Genomic DNA, 19,018 nt, shown 5'->3' with positions numbered 1-19,018 from the left:
CTGAACACTAGAGACCACTAAAATTGTTCAAAACAGACCCTTGAAAAAAGGAGGAGGGCTGAAGCCACATCTAAATTGCCTCACGTTAGTGATTTGATTTATTTGGAGTTATTTTTAAAGGTTAGTAAAGTGTAAATTATGAGATTAGAAATTGATGAATTCTTACATCTGCTTGTGTTTTAGACCTAGATCTATATTTCTTTGTCAGTATAGCTCCTAGTAGGTGAAGCTTGAATTCCTTACTTAAATGGTTAATAGCAGTTTTGATTCAGGCTTTAAAGAAGTGATGCTTTGGCAGTGAGGAAGGGGGAAAGGTAACAGACTGTTTTGGTACCGGAGGACCTTTCCCTTAGAACTGTCCACTGTTTAAGAATATAAATGCTTTACTTCACTGATTGCCAATTGATTGTTAGTAGATAATGTTAGATGTTGAAGATTTGATCTTCTGCAAAATATAAGTACTATGCTCTATAACAAAGCAGAAGCATTTTTAATGCTATACACAATGACTATATGGTCACTAAATAGTGTAAAGGAGGCTTTAATTTAGAAACAGACGCATTTCTGTAGTGGGAAGCTTTTAAAAATGTATGTATATGTATCTTGATTATCGGCAAAGTTTTGACAAAAAATCAGTGTAACAGTGTGCACTTGAATGTTTAGCTAATGGCATTTGATAAAGATTAAAGTTTAACTAAACTTTATAAAGAGTGTGCTATTTGTATTACACATAAGCATTTTGGAATTATTTAAATGTAACTTGAGAAATGAACGTTGTGGCTTTGTCTGTTGACCTAAGCGAGGGAGGCAGGCAGACGGGATCCTAAAATACTAATTAGGAAAACTAAAACAACAAAAAAAAGTCACTGAAAAACTGTTTCACACCTACATGAAATGCTGTGTACAATGTACAGGTAGCTTTGATTTCATCTTGATTGTGATGGTAGATTTTTGTAAACTACTGGTATATGAATTTTTATTCTACTTTAGCAGCAGCAGGTATTACAGCTTTGGCAGTCATTTAAGGAACATGTTGAGCTGGTATGAGGTAATACTGCTGCTGAAAGAAACTTCTCCTTTTGTGCAGCGTGGCTTATTTCTTGTGCTTTCCCACCTTTATGTGAAACAAGCTCTCGTGTGATGAATCAAATCAGGGAATTGATTGAGGTTAAGACTAACATTTTGGGACCGGATCATTTTTAATGGAATTCCCCAACTGAATTTCCAGTTCAGCTAATTCTCATCAACAAAAGGGAAGGAAGCATTGTGAAATGGGGAAAAGGATGAATATCATTTTCTTTTTGTGACTATGTCAGCTTATACTAAGTGTTGTGAATATACTTAGTGTAGTTATAGTACAGTGAGTTAAATGGAGGCAGCTGTCCAACTGCATCTGTGTCTACAAATATGTATGAGTAATGTTTGTCTTGCAATAGACAGAAGTTGTACTATATGGTGTTCTGAATGAAAAAGAGTGATTTCTAGAGAACTGAGTGTTCCTGGCAATCAACAAACTACTGGGAGATGGTTTGAAAACTGATGAAAGAGGCAGGGCTTTTATCATTTACCTTTACTAAAACACATAAGAAGAATGTAATGCATGCTTAGTAAAGTGATTTTCAGTATTAAATAAAAAAAGAAAACAAAACTTGACTAATTATGTTAACAGTAATTAGTGGCCTTCTGTATTGGCCTAGTATGCAAGGAAAGCGAGGCTTCAAACCATCGATTTACTGCCTGTTCATGTAGAGGGAACAGAAGTTCACCATGTCTTTCTGAAGTGAATAACTTGCTTAGAAAACAAGCCTTTTTCAGCTGGTGTTACCTTAAGTGGATTAAGATAATTTTTAATGTGGAATAAGATATCCCCCCTTCCCCATGAATGTTGTTTTGTGGTTTTTTTCTGATATTGACTTTCATTTCATTTTAGATGGCAGTGGCTTCAGCTGTATTCTGCCCTGTGTTTGCTCAACTGGTTAGCCAAGAATTTTTTTTAGTTGAATTGAACAAAATCTATAGGTACCTTTTAAATTGAATGGTTTTCATTTAGATTGCAAGTCCAAGTAGATATCTTCAGCAGTGATGATATCTTAAGTAGATATGGTTATTTATATCCTTATATCATCCTGTTTGTTTTGCCAGTCCAGCTGTTTGTGCAGCTGCACAGTGAAATGGGTGAGGGAAGTCATCTGCCAGAAAAATACAGCCCCTCCTCCCCCAGCTTTTACCACCTGGTTTCACAACTGGTTTGGTTCTTCAGCTTGATCACTGTGTGATGCAATGGGCAGCTGTGCTGGCATCACTGGGATGGAAACCAGTGGACTAGGAAGGTGTGTGGGGGAAGGGCTACGCCTACTTTATTGGCGTGGCTGCTTGATGTGGGATGACAATTGAAACTGCTTTTTCAAATCTTTTTAGAGTTCAGTTCTGAAGAGCAGCTTTGAAGGATTTGGTTAGTTGGTTTGTTTCCTTTTTAAATAGAAGTATAGCTAATAGTTCCAGAAGCAACACCTTATTTCATACACTGACACTTTAATTTCTAGCTTGTGAGTTTTTAGAAAGTTTCCATGGTGTGTGCTACAGACCTAACAGACTCTTTTTATTCCATGTATATTTGCATTTGTGATTATTCTAGTTGCCATTAGTGTGATGCAGCCTAAGTGAAAAAGGTGCTGTTAGAAATTGAGTCCTTGGTAGGAGCCATAAATTGCTTATAAAAGTTTGTTTGTGTGTCTTATTGTGCTTATTTATTAATTAATTTATGTATTACAGAACCTCATTTTGCTCTTCCTTGTATCAGTCTTTTCCACTTAGTACGTGTTCTTTTTCACTTTGTAGACTTAAAGCTGTTGAGTTTTTTCCCCCCATCACTAGGAATGTTTCCAGCTTTCTGTGTCTGCTGAGGATTCTGTATGAAAAATCTGTGTGAAGACATCACACTAGGAAACATCAGGTCCTTCTGAAGTCAAAGGATAGAAGGCTTACCATTCTTGATCAATTTTGCAGGAGATCTGTACTCCCAGAATGATCCAAGACCAATGTTCTCTCTTTATTCTTCTCTACTTATCTTTGATTAATCAAAATCTGGAGAGGCCCTTAGAGTCATCCAAATCTAAACCTTTGAAATGAGGAAGAATAATTAATATGTGCACTACATCTGGTTGCAAAAGTGGTCTGTATGGTTGGTAGTCTTAATCTCTAAATGGGGAAGTCTACATTTTATGGTTTTATTTCACGATAAAGTGAAATAATCATATGGCCATGTGATATTTTTTGCATTATTAATACATAATGTCCAGATTTGCAGAAGTGTTTGTAAAACCTGTTTGGCTTTTAGGAAGCAGCGCTCACCCCTCTGTCTAGGGCATATGTGTGCAAGTAAGACAGATGTGCAGTATAGAAGGGAGGAGGCAGGTTTATTGTACATCTCAAAGGCACAGGGAAAGAATGTTATGGGCGTAATAACTGCTTCAAGAGAGTAGCATTAAAGGTGTGGGTGTTCATGGGGTAAATCGTAATAATTCCTGAGTTTCTGAAGATTTAATTTTGCTGAGGCCAGCATGCTGGAAAGACCTGCGATATCAGCAGGTAATCTTACATATGTTAAGCTAATGGCTTTGGTCTTGCTATGTCATTACTTAGAAAAATATATCAATTAGAATTAAGGAACAGGAAAATTTTGATGGAATAATTAATCTACATTACCATTCTTCTAGGATGTTGACTTAAGTTATAAATATGCTTTAGTATTGACGGCCTTAATGTACATCTAGAGAAGAAAAGAAAATTTTTTATTTCTTAATGTCCTCTTTCTTAATAACCACAACTTAAAAATGGTGATCTGATGTTCTGGTAACTTAATTTATGTTAAAACTGAATAGTTGGGCAGATCTTAATAACTTAAACACAAGAAGTGCCTGCTTGCTCAGAAGGGAGCATTTGGTATGTAGGAGGTCACACCTGAGCTACTCTTTGTGTATCAGTGCAGTATTAAGTGCAGCTTAAATTAGTACATTGAAAAGACAGAAAATATAGCAAACCTCGTAATTAAGTTGTCTGTGGTCAAAAACCTCTGCAGCAGAATTTAATGGTGGAATTGATGGTCAGCTAAGAAATAGGTTAGTGGTTGTGTTGTATCAAGACAATATAGATAAGTTTTTGTATAGTACTCTGGGTTATTTAGTCTCCTTTGGACTACAAATAAGAGTAAAACTTGTATGATTCATTTAAATGTCCTGGGTTTGTTGTAGATTGATTTTTTTTTTTTTTTTTTAAAGATATCAATTACTTCCATATACAGATCATGTTATGAAGTGCGGTGAAACAGCTGGATGTGTTATTGACCACACGCATGTAGAAATACAATTTTTCTGGAGTCATCAGAATGGAATCATCACTGCAGAGCAGGGCATGATAGATACAGGAATGTGTAGTGGAGACTATATTCTGTTGTTAAAATAGTCAGGAATAGAATTATTGGAATTCAGGATGTTTTGAGAATGATGATTCAGTTGGTTTCTTATTTATTTTCTTTGGAAAGACATATCTTAAATAACTGAGTTAATCTTTCTCTCACCAAAAAAAAAAAGTCCATGTCAATGTTGTTCATTGTTTCTGTACTACGTGAAGAGAAGGATAATCTGGGTTTACCTGATGTTACCTTTAGCAAGAAATTTTGACGTTTAATTCCAAGTGTCATTAATTTTCTTAAAATATTTGCTGTGGTAGGTTTGTGTGGTCAGAGACAAAATGGGCATAGCAAAGTGGTCAGTAGCTGGTAATAATTTTGAAGTAAAAGAGTGTGCTAATTTATAGTTTTTCTGAAATGTGATAGCAAATGAATATTTCACTTAAACCCTACCCACCCTCTTTTAATACATTTCCATGCTTATCTCTTAAAGTAAACAGTAACTATGTTAGTCTTTGATCTGTCATAACATTTCCTTTGGCAGCCATTTACATATGTAACAAGTTTTCTTTTAGGGAGTTCATATTGTTTCTATATTTATTTTGATTTATACCTAATAAGAGAGAAAGTTGATCCTATCGTCTAGGCACTCTGTCAATGTCATTTTGACATATTTCTCTGAACTCTGAGGTAGAAATACAACCAAGGAGAGATGATAATAGGTTAGGACCCTGATAGTACGGTGATACTGCAACAAATACCATATGGTCTCAATAGCTCAAGTTAAAAGATTGCCTGTATGTGTTTGTAACATTCAGCAGAGATGGACTTCTTCAGGTCTGGGCACGAGAGAACATCTTAAAATTACAGACTTTCATAAAGGGTCTAAACAGAGTACCTTGCAACCGTCTTCCACCCCAAAATGTTTCAGTTTTAGGGCTCCTGCTGTATAGCAAATTTTTATCTCAGTATGAACAGCGAGGTCATGTCTGAAGTGAAGTCATAAATGTCTTGGTCTGAGGTAGGTCAAAGTTGCACATGGTATAAGGTGATTGCAGACATTCTAAAACAAAACCAAGGTTGTAGCTTTGGCTTAATTATTTACTTATTTTGAAATGTCTGTGCCTTAATGTTACTAAAGTGTACTTAATACTGTAATAAGTATTTTTCCTCGTGTCCATGTCCTGAAGTTTCTTGTACAGTTTGGTTCTTTCAGAATTGGCATCTAGATATCATTATTTGATGATGATGCATGCGTTCAGAAGTAGGTTGTGTCAGCAGCACGTCAGTGTTGACAGCAAACTATCAGTAGTTTTGCCCAGTATGAGCTTCACCGCCCCCAAATGTTTTAATTTTTCCCTGTTAATTGCGTTAGAAGAACTTTTAACCTGTAGGTGCCTTTTGTAGGCTGTTACGGGCTACAGTAACACTAGCACTGCTGTGACTGAAATAACAGTGCCTAAAGTCAGGGTTATGGCACAAAACAGGTCTGTTGTGGAGAAATCACTTGCAGGGATGCTGGGCTCTGTTTCATTTTTGCATGGACACTTGTGTTTTCTGTGGTTTGGGTTGAAATAACTGTTTTGTACCATTTGAAATATGTAAAGGCTCCTGAATTACTGTTGTCAGTAATAATTATACTGTATAACGTATGTCCAGAGCCTTATCTACTGGCTGTACTTTTTCTTCTTTCAGAGGTAATTTATTGTCTCCTTGTGGTACTTAGAAAGTAATTTGGCAAAGTACCCTAAACTATGTAACTTACCTTCTAAATTACCAAAAGGACATAATTTTTACTCAGAATAGGTTTTTTTTGTTTGTTTTGGTTGGTTGGTTTGCTTGTTTTTTTAAATGGGGTCATATTAGATATTTACAATAAAGACTCATTAGTTTTGCCGGAGCTGATTCAGCTAAACCTGGGTTTACTTCCTTGGTGTGCTGTGGTTAGCGCGTGTGTTGTATAGATGGGTAAACCACTTTTAATGCTGGAGAAGGAACTCTGCTGTTCTCTCAGTTGTGTAACAGTGTTCTCAGGCCAGGGGAGAAAATGCCAAGTGGTGTTTTTCTTACAGTGGTGTTTCTTTAAAGCATGCTCTCTCAAGATTGAGTTGACTGACTTTACCAAGGCACTATAAAAGGAAAGAAATTGAACTAACTAGAAAATCAGAAAATGTTTATTCTCCACGTTCATCTGAAACTCAAAAAATGAAAAGTCAAGCTTGAAGAAATCTTTGTTACAAACACTGTGTGGTTAGTTGTAAGGCAGAGCTTTCTTCTTGGAGAAGCTTACATTCATTGCAAGATCATTGAGATGAAAGTTAAAGGAGGTAGAGTGAAATAAAATGGTTATTATTTTTCCTCAGTAATATATTTGATAACTCACTATTGGCATACAGATAGGTACATTCTGGCTATAACATTCTAGCTATTTTGTGGAAGTGTACTGTGGGTGAAATGTAAATTTGGGGAAGCTAATTGCACTGTGTGGCATTTCGGTAAGAAAGGGGCTCCTATGTGTGGGGCAACAGAAGAAGAACAAACTTTCATCATGACTAGGTACCTATTTATTAGTAGGAGGAAAACCTGCCTGGTATGAGTATTGCGGGCAGCTGAGTTGTCCCTACTTGCCCAGCCAAATTGCAAAGTACTCAGTGTTAGACATCTTAACCTTTACCAGACTTCAGCATTTCCACTGTGACTACGGAGTTGGTTTATATAACTAAAAAGTAGTTAATGATGTCCTACATTGAAGTAAGCATTTTTTTTCAAAAGTAGGAAATAGAACTATGGTGAACGGATTACTGTTTAATCGCCTATTAAAGCTTTTTGTTTTATGGAGAGAGAATTGAATTAAGTGAGGTTTGTTTGAATAACACATTGTTTGTTCATAACAACATAATCTGGTATGACATGTTTTTAGGAGACATTGATTGTTTAGTCATGTTTTTTGTTTAAAAACATGGGTTGAGAAGGCAAAACTACAATTTGGTTTCTGGGTTATTAATCTGTTGGTTAACATCTAGAAAGCAAGAATGTTGGATTTATGTACAGCTTTCTAATTTAAAAATGGACTTCTAAGTGGAGTTTGTGAGAATTAAATGTAGAGAAACAGAGAAGTTAGAAGAATGTGTTGAATACCAGACTTTATTTCTAATTCTAATATGGATTTTTTTTTTCCTGTTGGTCTAGGGAAGCTGCATCATTTAAGTCTGTCTTACTTTTTTGTCTAAGAAATAAGGACATTGATATTTTGAGTTTTTAATTCTGAGCAAAGTGTTTTCAGAGTTTTCTATGAATTGCTTAAAAAGTAATGATACCAGCACAGCCAGTCAGTGCATCAGATGAGGAACTTGAGTTCAGAGCTCAGAACAAGTCCTGTGCATGGTTTGACAGGTCATTCTCCTTTTTCCTCCTCTGAACTTCAAAAGGTTTTGTGCTGGAGTTCTTGTGTAACTTGTAATGTTTGTGTGCTTGAATGTGGATATTGTAATGTCTGCCATTACCCATGCCAAGTTTTCAGGTTAGACTAGTAAACTGTGTCTCTTGTACTCCTCCTGGCTCACAGAAAGTTTCACAGTGAAATTCCTCATTTATTTATTATTTCTGGTGGTTAGAGAGTACTAATGTGCATTTGTTTCAGCGTTAGCGCTTTGAAACTTGGCTTTATGTTAGTAGTTGACAGTACTTCATGTTTGCTCTGAGTTTTTTTAGTGTGTTTTTTTTTTTTTTTTTTTTTAGCTGGCATGTGGAGTTATTTTCATTAAAGGAGTTCCAACCGAGGTTTTTGTACAACAACAGAGTCTGTAGCTCTTTTCATTGCAATACTGTTTCACTTGAGTTGCTTTCATTTTGGAAGTCTTATTTTAAATTGTTAATACTTTTTTTTTTTTGAGTTAATTGCTTGTAAAGAATTTTTATCTGGGTTCTTTGTATGCCATTTTAGTTAGCATTCTAATGAAAGTGTGGTATTTTGGGGGGGGGGTGTTTTTGTTTTTGTTTTTTTTTTTTTTAACTTTGGTTTCACATTTTAGTACATCAGAATATATTCTTCGTTACAGAATAGGGCTGTAAATTCATGAGGCCTAAACAGGAATTAAGTGTGGATTTCCACATCTTTCCCCTCATTTCCATTTTTTTAACACCTTTTAGGTTCCAATTATTAATGTAAATAAATATGCTTGCAGCTTGAGTAGTTAGATCATAAATTTTTAGAACTTGGTCAGTCAATGACCAAAGGACACAAAAAATTACACAATGTAACTGAAGACTTGATTTCAAATATATTTTTTTATAATGAAAATAATTTCAATGACTATTCTTTTTCATTGTTACTTAAATTCAAATACAGAAATGAAGTTTGCGAATCTTTCTGTAAGCATTTGTGTGTTTTCTCTAATGTTTTCATGAATACACGTGCTCCCTGTTAGTCATACCAGCTGTTCTGGCAGTTGAAATGGTCAAATTCTTGTTCTTGCAGGCCTGGAGGTTTTTCTCTGATAACAGTAAAAGACTTTGCACTTTGTCTGCCCTTGTTTTCTGATGTGTTGTGCTGGTGCTGTTATTTTTTCCATTTTTCCAAAAGAAGCAGCCCTTCTTTTTTCTATTTTCATGCTGAGAGCTTCTCAAATAGTTGAGAATTTCTCTGCTCCTACTTGTTTGAGTGATTTCCAGTTCTAACATAAAGTCTGTGTTTGAAATTTTCCTTCTACTGTTCTGGGATTTTCCTGGGGTCCCCTGAATAGATAAGCTTAGAGATATAAGTAGTCAAAATAGATTTAGGATGGGATTTTTTTTCACAGAGTAGATTCTGTGTTCTTGCTGTTTCAGTGTAAGTACAGTGAGGTCAGAGGAGCCACATCACCCTGAAGGCTGGAGAATCAGCTGCAAAAGGTTTTGTGAGGTGGCAGGAATAACCTTTGTCTGTTACTTGAACATTGTACTATAGGGAAAATATTTTTGAAAAGATTAATTTATCTGCTTTTAACTTAGCAAAACTTACCTTTGAGTTTTCAAAGTATGAAATTAAGGAATATGCTGGCCAGGGAACTTTTTTAGTCTGTGATCAGGTATTGCTACCTCCCCATTTTATAGCTCTCACCGAAAGTGGCACTTAAGTGATTTTTACTTCAGTTTTTCTCCATTGTACACTCCTGACTGATACTATTTCCCCCATGCTAACTGTATTTAACAGCAGCTACCTATAGAATCATCTGATTTCTTGAATCCTGCGCTATTACCAGGAAGATGCACAAATGTTTATGTTTACAAGATAAGCTTCAACTTGCCTCTTCGCAATGTGTCCCGAGTATAGTGTAATGGACAATTATGGAGTAATCTATTCAGAATTTTGTTACTATTGCTAATTATTGATTTACATATGTAATTGCTATTGAATTACTTTCAGTTCTGCTGTTCTCTTTGCGTATCTAAACATCTGTTCTTTTCTTTTTTTCTCAAGTTGGCAACTCCTTTAAAAACCAGTTCTTAATGTTTTTAAAATACATAATTGCAATGTATCCTTTATAAAGGGGGATTTGGTATGAACCTGAAGCTTAGAAATTTTTTGTGTTGAAGTAATACAAATCATGATTGATAACTTCATCTTTTTGGGGTTTTTTTTGTGTTTTGTTTTGTTCTTCCTCTTGAAATGTGGTTTTACTGCATAAAAATTGGTAAGCAATGTGTCCCCTTTTAACTCTTCCAAGACAGCATACCCAGTTACCAGTATGATAAATCATATTACACCTAGCTTTTGACAAGGTTTTTTGGTTATTTCTTTAGCCAGTGGAATAAACCAGATGCACATTTCTTCTTCTCCTTTACTGTTATCCTATTATTAATATCCATTGTGTTACTATAGTTTGGATTTCAGGTTTAGAAGCATATTGGAATATGCTTCTTCAGAGGACACCATTTCTCGCTGTACAGAATTGCACTTTTAAGAAAAGTCTGAAAGCAGGTGTTTATTGAAGTTAGTGGGAAGACTGCACCAACTTAGCTGAGTTAGGTTTTCGTGCATTTTTTTTTTTCCCTTGCAGACATAGCATGTATGTATGGAAGAATAAGTATCTCAGCAAAATACTGGTCTGTAGTATTGCAGAAGTAGTCTAAAAAGTGCTAGTTTAGCCCTGTCAAATTTGGCCTTTCCAGTAGGAGAGAGCGCTGTTTTTAATATCTTCCTTTTTGTTTTCTGGTGAACCTGTTGGATTGTGGACGCAAAATAGTCAGCAATGGCAGAACTTACACTAAGAAAATATCACTATAAACTTCAGAATTAATGTTTTTATACTTTTAATATAGCAATGTGTATCTTTATAGGAAAAAAAATAATGTACCAAATAGTAGTTTAATGTATAGTGAAAACTGTCTGGTGTTTTAATTTATATAGACCCTTTTATTGCCTTAGACCCATTTATTGCCTTAGGTAACAAGCTTAATAAAATTCATGCTAAATCTTTGACATGCTTGTTAAAATATTCCTGATTTGTGAACATTGTTAAGTATCTTTTTATTGCATGTTGAAGCAGAAATATGCATATTACAGTATGTTGTAAAGGCCAGACCATGATATCTTAACTGTGTAACAAATTCTTCTGCTTAATGTTTTCTCTTTCTTTCTTTTTTTTTTTTTTTTTTGTTGTTGTTGTGGTTTATTTTATTTTAGGTTGGTTGGAGTACCGCAAGAGATTATTACACGTTTCTTTGGTCACCTATGCCAGAAAATTATGTGGAAGGATCAACTGTTAACTGTGTGCTGACTTTTCAAGGTGAATATAAATCAGTATCTACCTGTGTTTTCCAGCCTATGCAGCTTTTTAAATACTTATCTGTTCATTACAATGCTGAGGGTGGTATAACAGTTCCAGGCTTTTATGAGCATAAAGTGGTGGAGAATTTTCCACACTTCACTGTGTGAAGTTCAGTCTTATTTTAGATGTCAAAGAAATTGTAAAGAGAAGTATGTGACTTAGTATGTTTTTACATAGTAATGGACAGTATTCATGCCTGATAGAAAGACAGGCTCTGAAAGAAACTATTAAAATACAGAAAGTGACTTTGTTTAATCATCAGCAGGGTTTTTTAATCTCGGCAACTCTTAACGCATTGTGTCTTTACATTGTTTTTAGTCTGGACTTTGAACATCATTCTCAATGTAAAGTGGTTCTTGCCAAAGAATAAATAATGCAGATGATGGTTTGGTGATGGTTCAGAGTTACAGAGGACATTTTGACAGTGAGGAATTGATGAAAATGACATATTTTTTAAGAGAAGCATAAAGAATAAAACAGAAAATGTTACAGCACTACACAAGTCTATAGTATAACTGCATTTTCAGCACCGTGTGTTCAGATCCTCTCCTTTGCCTCGCAATCTCAAAGATCTAGTAGAACAAAGAAAGTGCAACAAGGAAGATCAAAATTAAAAAAATAGCTTCTGTGCAAAGGTTTGGAGTTAAAAGGTGAGAGCCACACTCTTATTAAATATATATAAAGGGACAATGGCTGTAGATTGTGGCCTGGAAGGTTTACGTCTGGCATTAGGAAGAACTCTTTTACAAAGAGGGATTAGTGCAGCACTTGAACAGGTATCCCTGGTTTGAAAGGATGGGAATTCCACACAGTTGCTTAAACACAGCCATGGTTGTCTCATACTGGTGCTGACAACAGTCTCTTGAGTGGGAAGTTGGACTAGGTCACCTTCAGAACTTCTTTCTGCCAGATTTTTTGGCCTGGGAAAGAAATAATAGTAAATGACTGATGTATCCAAGGTCATCTACCTGTGGCATGAGTGGATTATCTGTGGTTCATATTTAAAGAGGTAGGAACAATTGAAATCGATGTAAGCTACCAAGTGACAGGTTCAAAATGGAGATGGAGATGATGGACTTGTATAACACAGTCAGTGTGCAGAACGTCTTGCTACAGAACATTATAAATGACTAAAATCTATACATATTCAAAGTTGTGTTTAAAAAAAAAAAAAACCAAACCAAAAAGCACCTCCATTTTTTGCTTACTAAGTATCTTGTTAAATCCCATACCACTGGCCTGGCCCAATGATCCAGCTTGTCCAGATCGCTCTATAAAGCCATCCTACCCTCAAGCAGGTCGACACTCCCACCCAACTTGGTGTTGTCTGCAGACAGACATCTGCAGAGAGGATGCACTCAAATGATCATATCCGTGTGATCTGACCATTGTATAACCTTGCAAGCTGTGAAAAGTATGTGCGCTCTGTAGAGACTGGAAGGAAGTCAGTTTCTTTCACAGTTACCAGAATTCACTAAATGAATGAAATTGGGTTGACTGAAACTAAAAGTGACCTAGAAACCTACGACTGTTGGCGTTATCAGCCCTTTGTACTTAGGAGTTTTACCACACATGAAGAGACCAGGTAACTGTCCCATCTGTTACATTCTGTGCTGACAGTACTCCACTTTATAGAGGTGCCAGGTTTAATCTCTGTTCAGACAGTCTCCCAGTTGTGTTTGGCAAGATATTTTAGTGCTGCTGAGATGAGATCAGTAGAGCTTACAGGAGCTTAATTAACTGAGATAAATAGTAAATGTTGTACAGCATGCTTTAAATATTTTTTTTATGATCAAGTAGGTGTTCTGGAAGAAAATAATCAGGAATCTGTGCTCTCCAGTATGTTAGACACAAGAAAAAAAGACTTTAGTTTTAAAATCAGTGTGTCTGAACCAATATTAAAACTTGCTGGAGCTGCAAAGTAGATTATTCTGAATTTGTTTCTGCATCTCGTCACCTTATTTAAGCATTGAATCAGGTAAACTGAACTACAGTGCTACATTGTGAAGTGTAGTCGGGTCCAAAACCATGGAATTCTGAGGTTTTGAGATTAAGGTACTATTCCCTGACCTACAGTTAATAAAGTATAAGACTAATGGAAACACAAAGTGCTTGATACAAATGCTGTCGGTATAGCACATGTAATGTTTTACCATTTGTGGGAAAAGTAGCTCAGATTACTGGGAAAAATCTTCCAGAAATCTGGTATAAAAAATGGTCAATAGAAATTAATAATAAAGGTAGAAAGGGAGCAGAGTGAATTGTAATGAAATATGAACAGAAATGGGTGACATCACCTGCTGGATTAAACATTGCATGAGGATTTACTAGTATCATACTCAAGCTGGCTAGGATAACTGATAATTAAGTGTTCTGAATAAAATCAAGTGGTTTTCTTACTGTTAAACGTGGTTTCTTGTGTTCACTAATAAAGGTAAAAATCTCATTAGTTCTGGAAATGATTGTTTAACATCCACAAATATTACTATGTGAATCCAGGTGATGTAAGAGGCTTGATGTTGAAGCTTTAGTGGGCAACAGTTCAATTGAATAGTCAGAAATTCTCCTGAAATAATTTGCTAGCAGCATGCAGTATTACATAGACAGAAGAAAGAGGAGTTACTCTTACCTTGGAAAGTCTAGATGATTTATTTTTTTTTTTAGATTTAAAAAAATAAGCTCTTTAAGCTCTCCCTGCCTGCCCTGCCTCCTCTGTATTTGCAACTTGTCATCCGTCCAGAGCATTCCCATGCTTTGGCACTTAAAAATAGCAAAATAAATTGTCGTTACTCCAAAAAGAAAAAAAACATGCAAAAAATTGAACCTGGTAGAGTTGCAGATGTCATGTCACTGCTTGTTTTTCTGTCTGTGTTTGCTGTCATTGATTGTATAGCATTTCAAGGTCAAAAAATCGCTTACTCTTTGTTCTGGGATTGTACAATAGTTACATCATCACGTGGTCCTGATCCAGCTTCAATGCATCTGATTGCTAATGATTCTATCTGTTTCATAAATATATAAACAGCAGCTGTTACCTAATGTATGTAAGGTGATGTGTACATATAGCACTTGTCACTGTTGTAGCGTTTGTCTTAAAAGCTCAGAGAAATTGTTGGGAGATGAAAGTTACTGAATAGGATGACTCTTTCTTTCTGCTGTTTTGATGATTTATCTGTGCCTTACTGAGGTAATAAGCATGAAATTCTTAAGTCAAATGTGATCTGATAATGTTTCCAGATGAAGACTTGTATTTTTGTGTAGAATGTTTCTTTAAACATGAATTAATTTTTGTAGGATATTATCTACCAAATGATGACGGAGAATTTTACCAGTTCTGTTATGTGACTCATAAAGGAGAAATCCGTGGAGCAAGCACACCTTTCCAGTTTCGTACCTCTTCCCCTGTTGAAGAATTGCTCACTATGGAAGATGAAGGAAACTCTGATATGTTAGTGGTGACTACAAAAGCTGGACTTCTTGAGGTTGGATTACACAATTCTTAAAATGTTATCTACTTCTTTATTTTTTTTAAATATATACATACATTTACAGGTATTGAAGAGCAGACTTCAAGGAGGAGAAAAACTATGTATGTGTATATAATGTATATACTTCTGGCTTGTTCTTTAGTATTTGATTGGAGTTTAGAACACTTGCAGGTTAAATGAGTACAGATTTTAAACCGGTTACGGGTATGGTATAGCACTAAGCATAGACTGGGAAGCCATAAGAGAGTAGATAGTTGTCCATCTCTCACATTGGTACTCTCCAGCTAACTGGAGGGGAGGTGATACCCTTTGTGTGCAATACTGCTTGTTGTAAGGAAAAAAAAATAATAATTACAAAACCAGTATATTTTAACTTGTCCACAAGTGAAGAGCCCTGAAAACCAAGCTGAGTGACTGCAGGTGCCTAAGTATATTAGAATAGCTCTTGTTTTATTTAAAGGAGTGATCTGTGTGTTGTATTCTTTGCTAGGTGGATGTGGTTAGACTTGTGTGCTTACATCCACAGTGAAGATGTTTCCATTTGCTTGTTGATACGTTGTAGGCTGAATACTGCTTAAAAAAGCACAGCCCAAACAATGAAAAAAAACCAAAACCCTAAACCAAACCAACTACAGTATGTGAGTTGCTTATTGGAAAATTGTTCAGTACAGTTTCCTTACCTTGCCATCGGATGTTTTGTCCTTTTGTCAGTTGCGTTTAGGGGCATATGTGCATATATTTGATGTACAGTTTTCAAAATTTAGGGATAAGAGACTTATCCCAGATATATCTCTGTACTATTTTTGATTTTCAGATACTTATAGTCGTACTAAAATTGAAGGAAAATATTTTTTCAAATGTTTTTATTATCTTGGTTCATAGAATCATAGAATTTTAGGGTTGGAAGGGACCTTTTAAGGTCATCTAGTCCAATCTCCCCTGCAATGAGCAGAAAAATCAACTAGATCAGGTTGCTCCAGTCTGACCTTGAATGTTTCCAGGGATGGGGCATCTACCACCTCTCAGGGCAACTTGTTCCAGTGTTTCTCCGCCCTTACTGTAAAAAATTTCTTCCTTATATCTAGTCTGAATCTTCCCTCTTTTAGTTTAAAACCGTTACACCCTGTCTTATCGCTATGGGCCCTACTAAAAAGTCTGTCTCCATCTTTCTTACAAGCCCCTTTCAGGTATTGAAAGGCCACAATTCATGTGCCAGTCCTCACTTTTGGCTATGTGTGCATTCTTTTTTTTTTTTAAATTAATTTTTCTTCCATTGGTTTAGAGTGCGTATGTGTGTATCTCTACTCTCAGCAGCCATTTATTCACTAAGCTGTCATCATCATAATTAGCTCCTCAGTAGTTGCTGTCACTTGGGAACAGTAAAGGCACTTCACTTACAGAGGGAAAACCTGAGTATAAATCAGGACACTACAAAGTGTGCTGTCTAATGGTAATGTAGTACTATTCAGTTAAAGCAATGAAACTTCAGAAATTTGGGAATAAGGGGACAACTGTACAATAACCTAGTCAGAGGACACACATTTTGTGCTTCTGCTCAAACACTGGAATAATTTGTTATCCACTTATTTGATAGGAATGAAGTGGAGAAAAATTACCAAAAAGCACTGTTTTTTGTTTTTACAGTTTAAAATTGAAAAAATAATAAAAGAAAAAGAAGAGCTATTAAAAGTAACTTCTGTTCTGGAAAAGGAAACGGCACAACTCAGAGATCAAGTTGAAAGACTGGAAAAAGAACTTAACCATGAAAAGCAGAGATGTGACCAACTGCAAACAGAGCAAAAGGTTAGTGGTTTAACTGATTAAAGCTGACTCATAATGTCTGTAATCCTCCTTTTTCAAGAACCAGTTAAACTGTGTTAAAATCAGCTATCAAAACCCCTCAGCAGTTAGATAGACATTTACACTGGAATAGGTCAGTTCCTATTAACCTCCTGCCACTATTCCTTTTATGTCGTAAAATGGTTAAAATATTTAAGGCTTTTGGTACCAGGCTTGGTAAGATAATCGATGACAACTGTTACCAGATGTTTGACTTGTAACTGTGGAATTCATAGTGGAAAGTAGTTGATAGTTTAAAGTTTGCTTACATTAACTTAAAATGGAGGTAGGCTTTTCAAAAAACTCCCATTAAGGAATAATTACATAGAACACAGGGTATTGAAAATGGTAAAAATATTTGCTATTAAAAGCAAAGATCAAAACTTAACAGAGAATACTACTGCCAGGGCACACAAAGAGTGAGAAGTAACTAGTCACTTCTTCAAAAGGCTTCTTAGAGGTCTGAAGATTTTCCAAGAGAAAAGAAGCACAAACCTAACAATTTACAGTGTTAATTGATAGTGGAAATATATATCTAGCCTAAAACAAAATAAGCTTAATTTGGAATTCTAAATATGGTTAAGGAGGAAATCTAATATTATATAAAAAAGGCACAAAAAAAGTTGGACCTAATCTATTTTTAAGCTGCTGCTTTTTAAAAAACAACTTTTAAGAGAAGATTAAAAACATGTGGGAGGGAGGTGGTGACATGGACAAATTTGAAGTAATGAAGCCTATATAATTTAGCTGTGGACAGCAGTTAATAGGCTATTTCTAAGTCCTAGTATGTATATGTCAACAGTTCTGCATGATACACCTTTAATAGAAATTTGTTGAGGGAATTTGAAACTGTTGAAACTTACGTAGTTTACTTTTGAACAGCCATAGAGAAATGGAATGTTGGGTAAAGAAAAAAAGAAAGGGTAAGATCTTGTTTAGAAACCAGTTTTTCCTATAAAAGAATTATTTTAATTTCAAGTACATGGGAGAACTAGCTTAAATCAATGAGATGAGAATTAAATACTTAAAATCCATGAAATGCATAATTTTCAGAGTCGTAAGCTTGGTGGATAACGCCAAATAAGCTACATAGATACATTTCATTGTCACTTGAGCTTCTAATTTTAAAAAAAAAGTTTGAAAATAGCTGTTTACTGCCACATTAGCTCTACAATGCTGTTTTAAAACAATTTTGTCAAATGGGATTTTGACAGCTGTCCAGCAGGGATACAGTTAGACTGTGTAGGAACAAAAGTGTTTTGATACTTTCTCACATTTTACTGTGAATTTCTATCAAAAAAAGTTTTGCCTTTAAGATACCAGAACTTAGAGTTTAACTTCAGGAATGTTTGATGGTGTGTTATTGGTGTGTGGTTTTTTTTGGTTTTGGCCTTGTATTTTGTTGAAGTGATGATGTCGTGTGGAGAACTTCACTTGTAGCTGAGCTATAAGTAGATGCCGAATCTGAGGTTCCTGCAGCTCTTTACCTGTTGAGAATACTATGGAAGTTTTCAACAAGTTTTAACAACGAATAAAACAAAATAGCTCGTATAAGAAAATAAAATTATTGTAAACACTACATCTCATTACCTTTGTAGCTTGAGGAAGCTGTGATAGAAATCTTTATTTCTGCTTAAAAATAAAGCTTAGCTAAATTTAACCCAGGTACCATCTCTTAAAAACATTATTTTTTTTTCCTTTTTGCAAGTACTTCAGTCAAGAAGTGCACAGATAATATTTCTGCTTGTCCAAAGAGCCCTCTAAAAAACCCCATGACGGTACAAAGTACTGTATTTAAAAAGGAGCAATTACATGAGCAAAGAAAGTGGATATGTCTGTACATACACACACATTTGATTCCAGTCAAGTGCAGAGCTCTTTATGCTGCTAATGTGTTGGCAACTACTGGTTCTTTATTACTGTTTGTGTTGTGATAAGGGGGCCTGGAGTTATGAACCCCCTTATCCAACATACTCATCAATCTGCTTCTTTTCTAAAAACCTTACTCACTTCCTTCAGAGCAAGTAGTACGGGTATCTGAGCTCACATCTTTGTCTTTTGATCAAATACCTTATTAAGCTACCTTAAAATCATAATTAAATTGAACAGAATGTGGATCTTGTGGTTAGGGGTCATAGTACATAAGTTATCTTACTGTGGTACAGTGTAACAAATAGAAGGTAGATTAATGATGGATAAGCTCCGAGTTCATAATATGGAAATGTTTTGTTCAAACACAGTTTTCTTACAATCCCCTTTTTATTCATGTTTATTCATTTGCCTTTAGGCTACTTTCCTCTCTTTGGTGTTGATTTTTATCAGTCCTTTGGTTTCACAAGTGGCTCAGGAGGAGTTTGGATCATTGAGAAATGTCTGTAGAAACATTGATTTCTTGATATAGACAGAATAGTTGTTGACAGACAATGTCACAGCTATATCCCAATTAGTGTTTCCTTCCCACTCTTGATTATTTG

The 19,018-nt window shown here is 35.4% G+C and overlaps 1 protein-coding gene across 5 annotated transcripts in view; it reads left to right on the top strand.

The window, feature by feature from the left end:
* The window catches only part of TAX1BP1 (Tax1 (human T-cell leukemia virus type I) binding protein 1), a 54,306-nt gene that overhangs the window by 4,802 nt on the left and 30,486 nt on the right, over positions 1-19,018 (top strand). For all 5 annotated transcript variants that reach the window (XM_014937737.1, XM_014937738.1, XM_014937739.1 and 2 more), the window contains exons 3-5: positions 11,073-11,175; positions 14,512-14,699; positions 16,350-16,508. In XM_014937737.1, coding sequence (XP_014793223.1) covers positions 11,073-11,175; positions 14,512-14,699; positions 16,350-16,508 — 450 coding nt within the window. The remainder of the gene's footprint in view (positions 1-11,072; positions 11,176-14,511; positions 14,700-16,349; positions 16,509-19,018) is intronic.

The sequence above is a fragment of the Calidris pugnax genome, unplaced genomic scaffold (genome assembly GCF_001431845.1).
Source record: "Calidris pugnax isolate Ruff unplaced genomic scaffold, ASM143184v1 scaffold11, whole genome shotgun sequence".
NCBI classification, from domain to species: domain Eukaryota; kingdom Metazoa; phylum Chordata; class Aves; order Charadriiformes; family Scolopacidae; genus Calidris; species Calidris pugnax.
Note: the sequence above shows the minus strand (reverse complement) of the source record. Positions and strands in the feature narration are given on the sequence as shown.